The sequence below is a fragment of the Sturnus vulgaris genome, chromosome 19, assembly GCF_052056855.1.
Source record: "Sturnus vulgaris isolate bStuVul1 chromosome 19, bStuVul1.hap1, whole genome shotgun sequence".
Taxonomy (NCBI): Eukaryota; Metazoa; Chordata; class Aves; order Passeriformes; family Sturnidae; genus Sturnus; species Sturnus vulgaris.
This window is the reverse complement of record NC_142261.1, coordinates 1,204,886-1,216,830: the sequence shown is the minus strand read 5'-3', so window position 1 is coordinate 1,216,830 and position 11,945 is coordinate 1,204,886. Positions and strand designations below refer to the sequence as shown.

At 45.3% G+C, this 11,945-nt stretch overlaps 1 protein-coding gene across 1 annotated transcript in view; it reads left to right on the top strand.

The window, feature by feature from the left end:
* Positions 1-2,023: 2,023 nt before the first annotated feature.
* TMEM132C (transmembrane protein 132C) overlaps positions 2,024-11,945 on the top strand; it is a 176,547-nt gene continuing 166,625 nt past the window's right edge. Inside the window, exon 1 of the mRNA XM_088175890.1 lies at positions 2,024-2,080. Within this exon, the coding sequence (XP_088032016.1) occupies positions 2,035-2,080 (46 nt within the window). The 5' untranslated portion in view covers positions 2,024-2,034. The remainder of the gene's footprint in view (positions 2,081-11,945) is intronic.

Sequence of the window (11,945 nt, the reverse complement as noted above, 5' to 3'; positions counted from 1 at the left end):
TAGAATGAGTTTTTCAACGAGAGATGCTTCTTTACACTCTTGTGGGAAAAATTACATTGAAATTGCATCCATCTGATATCCTCTCTCTGCTTTTTCCACATTTGAATTAGCTGCTACTGACAATAAAATCATGTAAACCGTGACAGCACAAAGCATACTCCTGACAAAGTTCTCTGCAGCTCCTCCCTGGAAATCTCTGTGCTAAAGAATTCTTTCCTGACTTGGCTTATCAAGCCAGGGACAATGTCTTGCATGAACAATAGGCTTTTTAGAATCTGCCAAAATAAGCTTTATTCATTTTGTTTAAGGTAATATCGACTAATAAACTTTGACAACTCTTCCAGGAAATGACTGCAGACAGAGCCTCACTGATTTTGGCCAGTTATAGGGAAATTTACCCAAAAGATCAGAGCCTGATTTTTCAGGATAAAACCAGCAGATTATGGAATAAGCCACCATTTTAAGGTGTTGCTTTGTCACAGTGTTTGTATAGTTTTTTTTTCCCTGCTTAGGTGATTTCTGCCCTTAATATATTTCAAGTACTCACTACTTCTTAACAACCTGCTCCTTGCTTGCTGTGTGCCACAGCTGCAGTAAATATTATTGCAAGTGTGTTTACTGTTGGGCCACAAATATTTACATTTTTTTTTTGCCACAAGAAGGAGGAAAGAGACGCCAGCTATCCAGCATGCCCAGGGGAAAGCATCAAAACTAAAGAATAGGGATAAAACGGCTGCCTGCAAATTATGTTTAAAGATGGGACTGAAAATGTGTGCAAAAGGCAAAACAAGAGAGTGAGGAGGCGGTGGTGGGGTGAAACACAGGTGGGGCAAAATGGGCACAGGTGGGGCAAACACAAGTGAGACGAAATGGGCCCAGGTGGGGTGAAACACAGGTGAGGCAAAGACGGGTGGGCCCAGGCGGGGCAAACTGGACACGGGTGAGATAAAATGGGCACAGGTGGGGCAAACAAAGGTGAAACAAAATGGACACAGGTGAGACAAAATGGGCCCAGGTGGGGCAAACAAGGGTGAGACGAAATGGGCCCAGGTGTTTCGCGGTGTGTTTCTCTCTGCTTGGAGAGGAACTCGCACAGGGCAGTCCCGTTTTTGGACAGGGCTCTTTTCTTTGTTCTTTGTGGTTTTTACCTGAGCTCTGCCCAGCCGGGGCGGGACCGCTCCGTCCATCCCTCGGCTCCGGGGCTCTCGTCGCTGCTGTGGCCGCTCCTGCGGCCCCTCACAGCCCCTTCCAGCCTCTCTCAGCCCTTCTTTCATTCCTCACCGCCCCGGGTGCTGGGGTGCGGGTCCCGCTCCATCGCTCCCTCAGCCGTGAGTCCCCGTCCCCTCACGCCCCTGAGGGTGGGGCTCGGCGGTGCCCCCTCCCTCCCTCCTTCCATCCCTCCCTCCATCCGTCCCTCCTTCCTCCCAGGGAAAAGTGTGTGAGCGCGGCGCGGCCGCGGTCCCTCAGAAAGGCGGCGAGAGCGGCGGAGGGCGCTCGGGGCCGTGGGGACGCGCCGGCCGCGCCGCCTCCCGCACCTTCCCCACCTTCCCCTCCCGCTGCTCACCCGCTTCAAAAGTTTTGCCCAGGGAACATCAGCGGTGCTCGCCCGAGCACCCAGCATGGGCACTGCCCGTGCCCGCCGGGGTTAGCGCGAGGCGCGGAGCGGAGGACGCGGAGCCGCGCTGAGGACGGGGAGCGGTGCGGAGGGCGCAGAGGGGAGTGTGGAGCTGAGCTGAGAACGGGAAGCGGAGCGTGGAGCCACGCTAAGGACGCAGAGCCGCGCTGAGAACGCGGAGCGGTGCGGAGGACGCGGAGCAGAGCGCGGAGCCGCGCTGAGAACGCGGAGCGGTGCGGAGGACGCGGAGCGGAGCGCGGAGCCGCGCTGAGAACGCGGAGCAGAGCGCAGAGAACGCGGAGCGAGCCCGCGCTCGGAGCCATGGCGTGGGCGGCGGGCACGCAGAGCTAACGGCGGAGGAGCCCCCGGAGCCCCGGGGCCGGGCGGGACGTGCCCCGGCCCCTCGGGCGCCCCTCGGCATGGCGCGGGCGGCCGGGCTGCTGCTCGGAGCGCTGCTGTGCGGAGGTAAGCGGCGCGCAGTGGGCACCAGTTGATCGCGCACGGGCGGCTCCGGCTCCTTGCCGAGCCCGGTGCTGCTGTCAGCCGTGTGAACTAAGCTACCCCTTCCTCCTCTTCTTTCCCCTGCTTTTCCTTTAAATCCTGCCTCTCTCTGCTGCTTTCTCTCTCGCCGTTTATGTGGATGGTGGGAAACCTGGCGAGCTTGCGTTTGTGTAAGATGAGAAACGGGCGAAGTTTACTTTCGTCCTCAGCGATGGCGATTTTACAGACGCGTGTTAATAATTACTGCGTGGTGTTAAAGGAGCTTCTCTGTGGGAGGGGGTGTCCCAGAGCCAGCTTGGAGCGGAATTTGGGCAGCGGTGAGAGCTCCAGGAGCAGGGCGGTGACAGTGTTGGGGAATAGCGTCCTTTAAATTAAATTGGAACTGTGCGGTGCTAGCTCTGGAAGAGCTGTCACCTGGGTTGGACACGATGCTTGTTATCTTGATTAAAGGGACAGCTGAGGAGCAGGCTTGGCTTAGACGAGAGGTCATTTGAATGATCTGCCGGTTTTTCTCATCGCTGAACTTCTGTGATGAGCGAGTTCCTTTGACAAAGGCAGATCCCCTCTGAAGTGACTCAGGGATGCACACGGTGTTTGCTCCCAAGGGCGATCTCCGTGCAGAACAGTGGGTGACTGCCGTGTCTCCACACTTCTTGTTGCCTTGCTCACACGGAACATGATGGTTGTGGATGTTTATTAATTAACCCGTGCCCTCCTCCCCGTCTGGGTGCGGAAATACATTAAGCTATCGGAAATGCCTGCTGCTGTTGCCATTCCTAGGAATAAAAACATAAAATTTCCCGTTATCCTGCTGGTATTAGGTATTATCCTGCTGCTCTTTCACTGTGGTAAGAAGATTACTCCTAAAAGACTCTGCATTGTTTAGCTGGGTCCAGTCTTGCAGTTGATTGTGGAGGCAGCCGTGAGAGACACGGAAATGTCTCAAGGGTGAAGCGAGAGCGGAATTAGCAGCAATTAATTCATCGAGGGGCTTTTCCCACCCCAGCCGGCAGGGAAAACGAAGTACTTGGCAGAAAATTGCGTGGCCTCTTAATGCCGGTCATTTCAGCGTGCATTAAAGCTCTGATGGGCAGCCCGGTGACGCTCGGAAAGTGCCGGTGTGAGGAGCCCAAAATGCGGGTTTCTGTCCCGATTGCTGTAGCCTGGAGGTGAGGGTTGTGTCAGCCCCAGGGACTGCGGGGATCGGGGTTTGTGAAGAGCTCCTGGCGTTTTGTGGGGCTGCTCTGACGGTCACGGGTGCATCCTCTGCAATCAGCTCAATACCGGGTTAGTGTATGGACACTTCTCCACTTACAAAACAGAAATAAGCGGTTATAACCCTTCATAAAAGTAGGAGAAAGGTGCTACAGGGAGAGTTTGTGAGCAAACCAACTCCTTAAGCCTGCTGGAGCCTGGCTCAGCCTTGTCCCAGCCACGCAGAATTTGGGAGTGATGCCCCAGCCCCGGGCTCTGCCCTGCCAGAAGAAAAGATCAAATATTACCTTTCCTCCGGGGAAGAAAAGCAGAGCTTCTGAGCTGGGAGTTGGCCTCTCAGCATTGTTGGGCTCTATATGATTTAGAAAAGAGCCACTTAATTAAACTTATTAAATAAGGTGTTTGTATAGTTTCCTGCAGAGCCTTAATGAGCGTTTCATTTGCGCTCCCCTCGTGTATTTGCACTCTCTTTGTTGGCGTGTGACGATAGTGATTGTTCTTGAGAGCTAAAGTCCAACTAAATGAAAGTCACTTTATAGCTCGCAAGCAAAAACGTTTGTAAATGTGCTGAGAAACTTACTGTTATAGACAAGTTGTCGTTTGCTATTTAAAGAGCTATATTTACTTCTCTAAACTCATTAGCATCTCCTATCAGGCTTGAATTTCTAAGAAAATTCTCCTGAAATGTTGCCTTAGGCCTCAGTGTGCCATTATACTGAGGTTATTATCTGGCCAATAATGTTAATTCATTCAATCTCAAGAAAGAAGCTTGGCATTTAATTTAAGCCATGCCTCTAGTCAGACCAGGATGTATAAAAGTCAGTGTGCAAAAGTGCTCTCACATTTAGGTGCAAGCACGTGTTTTACATACCAATTATTGGATGGCTGCTCCTTAGGTGGAGAGGATGTGTGTGAAATTTTATTTACATAAGTAAATCCCAAGTGTGTATATATTCCTTTCAGGAAATGACCTCTTTTCAGCAAAGTGCTAATGCATGTGCTTAAGCCCCTTTATAGCCTATAGGAGGTATTCATGAGCTTGAGGGAAGATTATTTATTTATTTTAATAGCTTTTCTGAGGCAGAGCTTAAATGTGAACACACGTGTACAGATTTACTTCATTTAGGAATGGATAGAAAGTGGGAATCTTCATTTTCCTATTAGTGAGTTAGGGCAAGTGCAGTAAGCCCTAAAAAAGCATTTAAGGATGCACAGCTAGAGAACTGATTTGTGTGCACAGGCATCTGTAAGTGCAAGCAAGAGTTGAGCAGGAGCTGCTGTTGAAGGTGCACGGAGTGAGCAGGATTTTAGCTCCAGAAGCAGGTTTGAGCCCAAATGCAAACACAGCTGTACATCCATGGGTTGGCACAGCACCTGCCAGGGTTCTGCTCTGCTCTTCTCATCCCACAGCCCTGCACAACGTCCTTGGTGTAGTTACACTGCACTGGACACTCACTGAGACTCTTCATCTTGAATATTGTTTCATTCTGATTTTAAATTAATCAAGCAGCAAGGTTTTTTTTTGTCTTACTTTGGAAGTTCAGTAGCATGGCATACCCGACTGTTATGGAAAACTTCCTAAGTTTCCTTTTTCTCAATTTCATCACGTTAGTGCTAGCCAAGAGCACAGCAGGAACTTGCATTATGTTAAATTATAGCTGCCTGGAGTTTTTATAAGTGGCTAATCTCTCTTCTGGATAGAACCCTTTCAAAATGGAGATAGTGCTATTAATATTCCACTTTACTTTGTTTTCATATTTGATAGTAGATCAAAGTTTATTAGACACTGTACTTACCTAGTAAAACACCCAGCAGTTGTGCTACAAATGGCTGTTCAAAGCTGCTTCTAAGTGCACGACTGTGATATAAAATATCATCCCTGTAATCTTTTCTAATGCATAAATGTGTGTCTGGCTCTTGAATTGCAGAACTAAGTACCTGTGTGAAATTAAGTACTAAACAGCACAATGTTGTTTTCTTAGATGGCCAAATATTAGTAAGTATTGACAAATTCTGTTCGTTGGAATGAAGGGGTGGTGTTTTATTGTGAATTGGGATTTAGTTCCTTGTTTTTAAACTCTGATGATAAAGCAGAATTTCAACACTACTGAAAAGGTGGCTTGTAAGGAATAGCCAGAAACTCTGTGAGTAATGGCAAACTTGCCAAAAGCGTTGGAATATGAACTTTCCTGGTTTAGAGTTTTTAAGGCAATGCCCAGTGCAGTAAATCTTCCAGAGCTTTTGGTCCCAGGTGTGGTTAAGGTTGTGTCTGTCTAAGACAGTTAAGTGACAAAGAGGTCAATTAAATCCTGCAGTCTCTAGGGTGTGATCGTGCCATTATTTCTTATGCAGAATCCCAGTTTTCTCCAGGGCTTTGGTAAACTCGTTAATTTACTTATAAGCTGCATGCAAGTTTGTCCTGCCACAGTGAGATTTTGGCAGTGGTTCGTGTCTGGCAGGCTCCACTAGATGTGTCCCAGCTATTCCCAGAGAGACAAAAAGCATATTATGATAAAAGATGTGAAATGGCAACAAGTTGAGAGAGCTGGTGTGTAAGGGCACTAATGGAAGACCATCCATGGGATGTTAAAGAGGGAAACTGAGGCTGTGAGGGAAAACAGATTCATGGTGTGGGTGACTTCCAGTCCCAGCTGTGCATCCAATTCCAGACAGGAGGGGGTTTGGTGCAAGGAAGGCTGCCAGCAGGAACTGGACCTGCTCTCTGCTGTCAGGGTTAGCACTGCCTTGCTGGTTTTGTCAATCCTTTTCCTCTTTCTCTCTTATCCACTGTGATTGCCATTTGGTGAAAGATTTGACCCTGGTTTGGCCACCTTGTCCAGTGGGACTTTTTGGTTTGTTTAGTGTCTAAACACTCCAGTGATAAAAATTCAGGTAATATTAATGGGATGCTGTAAAGTGTTAGCTTAAGGTATTTGGCTGAAATTTCACTTGCCTGCCCTTCATGGTCATTAGCAATAACTTTCTGGCCAGAAAAGTTGTTTTTGTCTCGTTCAAACTCTTGTCCTGACTTGCTCTTAGAGGCCTGAGTCCTTTATATTTCATTCAGCCTTCCTTACAGCCTCAGTACCCTGGCAAAACAGTTTCACAGTGTTCAGCTCTTCAAGCAGTTGTACTGTTTTGTGTTCTGTGGACTGGCTCAGGCTCTAGTGACAGATGTGACCCCTTTGAAACAGGGACGGACAAATGGTGCATTGAAAGTTCATAGCTTCTGCAGTCTCCTCACTTAGAGGTATCTGCTAAAAGCCTGCGGATGCATCTCGATTTGGAAAGAATTTCAGCCCAGCAGTGCCTGTGTTTTAGTTAGCAAATGGAAATACTCTCTCTTTATCTATTTGTTCACATTTTTTTGGGTCAATACACAGCCTCAGGGTCAGCATTTTTCTTTTCAGCTGTATCCAGTGAAATGACCCAGTGAGTGTACTCTTCTATTTACCTTGCTAGTCTAAAGCATATTAATCTGCAGAGGTTGGATTCCATAAACAAAGTGTCATGCCCATCACTGAAATTACAGGCAGCTTTGCAGCCCTGGTCAGTGAAGTGAACTTTTCGTTAGGGAAGTGCATTTGGGACTAAGTGGTTTTTTGCCACTACACTTAAGAAATGTGCTAATGTCTTCCTGTTGCAGACTGACACGGTGGGTCAGTAACTTTGTGCTTGGAGACAGCCTTGTATGGCTTTTTTTTTTTTTTTTTTTTTTCTTGAATAGCAGAGATCATGCTAATTGTAGTGTCACTGTCATTAGCCAAGGCCTTCTCTTACAGCTGTGCAGTTTTAGCAGCTGGACAGATGTGAGCAGCCAGACAAGTCCCCTAAAGTGGGCACTTTATTGTACCCTGCTGCAAGAATTTAACCTGGTTTTTCCTTCCACTGGGGTTACAAGTGTCATGGGTCATTTTTTGTTAATAATTTCTTCTCACATCCTGTTTTTAGTATTCTCCCATTGCTATAATTTTGTAGAAGTGCAGTGGGAAATTTAAGATATTTTTATCATAATTATGTTAATGGCTGTTGCCAAGATTTCTGTGTTTGGTGCTTTTAATTGTCTCTATAAGACCACCATTCCTGCTATAAGAGATTTGCTCTTTCCAATACCATGGAGCCAACACTATGTCCCAAAACAGTGGTTAGGAATTAGAAAGTAAAGTTTGAGAAAGTTACTTATTTATTAAAAAAAAAACCCCGAAACCAAAATTTGAAATAAATTTATACTTTTGGACAAAAAAAAAGGGACTGAGTACCTTTAAAAATCAGATTTTCTGTGCCCAAAGAGGAAACCTGAAGTAAATAAAAGGAAAGCTGATGTTCCCTGATGCTGATACAACAGAGTGGTGGGATCCTGGATTTTTCTCATTTAGTCCCAGGGTGTGGATGCTGAACTATCCCCACCAATGTGTTCAATGTTTTATTGCTTGGGTAACTGCTGCACTTTGCTGCTTGGTACCATTTTTTCAACTGCTCTTCATTTGAAAACATTTTTGAAACTGATGGAATTTGCAAGACAAATTGCTTTTAAAAATTGGGCTTGCATCCCAAATTTACTTAGATGATTCTCTATTTTTGGTGAGCTACTTCACATGAAGTGACCATTTTGACTTCAAGCAGATGTATTCAGATCCAAACTGACAGATATTCTGTGAATGTTTTTCTGGAATGCTCTATTGCTGTTACAGAAATGAGCTGTTTAACTGTGATGAGAAGATTTGTGGTTCCAAACGACTTCTGAAAATCACTGTAACTTCACGTAACCATTTAATTTTTCCTTCTGATTAAGAGTGAAAGTTAACTTTTGAAATGTTGGTTTCTGTCCTTGTGAAATTCCATTTTCTAACCGCTTGTATTGCCTGGGGGTGCTGTTCCTTACCAGCTCGAGCCAATGGAAATCGATGCTGCCAGATTTTCTGCCCTCTCCCAAACTGAGCTTCTCTCTTTTTGTGCCAACCCTGGTGTGTCTTTGATTCCTTGGAAACTGCTTCAGGGGAGATAAAGCACAGAAAATATATATATATATATTTTATTTTTTTTTTAATAAAGGGTGAGTTTGTATCACCTTGGGATCAACTTACTGCTTGAATAAGGAAGAAGAGGGGAGGGACAGCAGAGCTGAGCTGGGTCCTGCAGCCCAGCATTGCAGTGGTATGGCTTTAATTTGTCCCTGGGACACTCCAGTAAAAAAAAAAAGATTGTTCTGGGAGTTGCTTACATCATATATCCACTGCAGGATATTAAACACTGAGAGGTTAGAGAACACGAGAGGCACTCTGGAAACGATGCAGCTTTGATTTCTGTGTCGTTTTTTCTCATTTTGCTAGTTCTGTATCATGTTGAACAAATAAAAGTGAGGCTTGCATTAATACACTGCCATTTCCTCATGCAGGTAGAATGTTCTTTTTGATACTTAAGATAAAAAACTATTTTCCTGAGCTCAAACCAAGCACACACCATCATCACCTCCACAACAAACCAAAAAAAAAGCCCAAAACCCTGAGTTTCTTGCACTCTTATTTCAAACAGGATTGGTAGCACTACTTCTTATTAGAGTTGTCATTAGGAGAGTTTGGTTTTAGTTTCTTATAAATTCCCCAACCATTAACTGTTTCAGCTACAGTATTCCGTGCCAAGCATCTGCCTCAGATTGAATAATTTTTTTTTTTTCTTTCTTTTCCAGAACTTCAGCCAAGAATTCAGTGGTTTACAAGAACAGAGCTCATGGAGAGGGGCGGGGGGTAGAAACTCCGGGTTTTCCTTTGTTTAAAAATAGTTGCTGACCTTTTGTTTGAGAAGCACTGGTACCCTGATGAAACATGCCAGGAGGAGACTCGGGAGATTGCTGAGAAAACAATCCAGGGGTGATTTGATGGGATGTCAAGTTAGCAACATTTGAAAAGATAATTTTGCTTATGACAGGGGGAAAGAGTCAGGGTTGTCCTTCGAGCTAAAACCTGTGGGAATTGCTGTGCCCTGGGCAGTGCCACATTTCCCTGAGCTGTGGGCAGGGGCAGTGTCCATCTCCAGGATGCTGTGCTGGAGGAGAAGCAGAGTGCACAGGTGAGCACACACACACACACACCTTGTGTGCTGCTCCAGAGCCCCTCCTAACCAGGTGGGACCTCCCTCAGTGGCCATGGAGCCAGGCCCTCCTGCTCTGTGATTTAATTACCAATTTGAATTCCTGCTGAATTATCAGTCGTTGTAGATGCCACGGGATTTGTTTGCAGCCTGGATCCTGACCAGTGGGCCTGGATTTGCTGGGCTGCTGAGGTGTGTTAGATCCAAATGCTCATTTCCAGCCCTCGTTGTGTTGGTGCTGTGGGTGTGCTGATGGAAAATAATTATCCCTTATCCATCTTTGTTCTTTTAAATCATTTTTTCACGACTTGAAGTGGTGGGGTTTTTTTTGTTTTTTTTTTACTTTCTAATTTCATATCTCTGGAAACAGCCAGAATGTTTGATTTTTTGCACTGTAGAATCAAATGACCTCTCGCTCTGCTGGCACGAAATAAAGGGTAGCAAATAGAATAAATAACTACTGTGGGAAGTTAATATAGTATTGACTTCTCAACACCTGCTAATTTTCACTGATAAGAACATGGGGGAAGAGGGAGATTGAATTTGGCTGCCCCTTAGTGAGGGGTGGATGCCTACGTGTGAATAATATCCTAAAAACTCATGAGGGTTTCAATTTTGCTACAGATTTATGTAAAATCTTGTAGAACATCGATTTGTATTACAGCTTTGTCATACTTCATAGTGTTTGTTGTTAATCCTTGCATTCCCACGTTTTTAATGATGAGTTTAATCTGGGTTTTCTCTATCTGCTCTTTTGGTGGGATGTAAAAAGTTGATGTTTCATGGCTCCAGCTTTGCAGAATTGAGCTGTTTGGGTAGAAAAGGTGCCCCTCTCAGTGCACAGCTGTCATTTGGGGTTTAGACTCCACTCACACAGGGTGTGGGTGCTGCAGCCACGTTTTCTGGGCAGTGTCTGAGCTGTCAGAGGCTTGTTGGGTGACTTGGTGTGTGCCAGGCTCTGGCACCCATAGCCAAGGAGAGCTGCACTGCCTGACCTGAGTGTGACACCTCTGCCTTTGTCTTTTAGATGGCCTTGCTTTTACTGTTAAAAGTAAGAAGTTGTGTTTTATTTGGCAGACTGACTAATTGCTGTATTTTCCATCTTTTATAGGTGCTCGAAAAGACAGTGTTTTATGACAGATGTTACTGAGCTCATAATGCATCAAATGCCTTTGTGCTTCTCTTCTTCATAATTATACCCTTGATAATTTCAGAAAGAAATCTATTAAAGGGATTGAGAGATAGGGAACTCTTTTCCCTTGTATATGTGTTGAACATGCTCCCTTGTCACTCCATCACAGTGAGAAAAGGGAAGAGCAAGGAATTCTTGCTAGGTGTTCCCTATTTTCTGTAATTCTCTGCCCAGCTGTATGTGCAGATGTGAGTGCTGAGGTAACCTGTCAGATTTCATTTGTTCATCTGTAAAATGGAAATCACTGTAGCACTTGATTACCTTTTTGTTATCCTAGTGTGGATAGGAAATACATTTTTTTACTTTGGGGTAAATTGCAAGTTCTTTTTTTTTTTTTTTTTACAATGGTACCTGCAGCTGATTAGGGAGTATTTTGAATTATCACTGTTCCATTTTTACTGAGGGGTAACCCCACTCTGCTAAAAGATCAGGATCACATGATAGTGCTCAACAATTCACTGCAGGTGCCCATTAGTTACATTTTCATATTGATTCCATTGGCTGATGTGTGTTGTGCTTTGGAATGTCAGCAAGCTGGTAACGGGAATTTTTCCAATTGTAAGCGACATAATGGAATTAGAATATTCTCCTTTTTCCTTTGGAGTGCCATGAGCAGTCTGGAGATAAAAGGGTGGTGCTGAATGCTCTTGAAAGACAAATGTGGAAACACCTGTAGTGCCAGGTCCATCTGCAAGGTCTTTATTGCATTATACCCTTACTGAAAGGACCAGGGATTCGGGTGTTGCCTTGGCTATTTCACGGATTAAAGTTGGATATCGCTGCACTTCAGGCTCAAAGCTTCACAAGTCCTCAAAGCTTCAGGCTCCCATTGAACTTTAGTCTTGGTTTTGAAAATTCATTTAGAATTAAATTAGCTGTAGCGATGAAACTGTGGCACTTTAATAGGAATCATCAGATGACATTTAAACGTGATCCTGTAGTGCAGTCGTGTCAGAGCTGGTTGGAGGTAAAAAAAAAAAAATCATGCCTTGAGGCACTATTGTTCAGGAAAGTCACAAAATGCAAATGGTCCCTTTGAACAGAGCTTACATTGATTTGGTTTTGTTTTGAAAAGAGGAGAAGGATCCACCTTTGTGACTTGGAACTGAATCCAGAGCTCTGAGTGCCTCTAAAATCTGCCTCCTGCTCTAGACCCTGAAATGCATCTCTCAGCTTTAGAGAGCAAATGGAGTCAGCAGAGCTCCCAAAGCCGTTCTTCAGCCCTGTCCTCACCTTGGTTTGTGCTTTGTCCTCCTGCACCTCCTCCCTGCTTTTGTCCTTTAATAAAGCTGTGCCACATTGGAGCTGTGGTCTCCAGGGCTTCTTAGATACTCT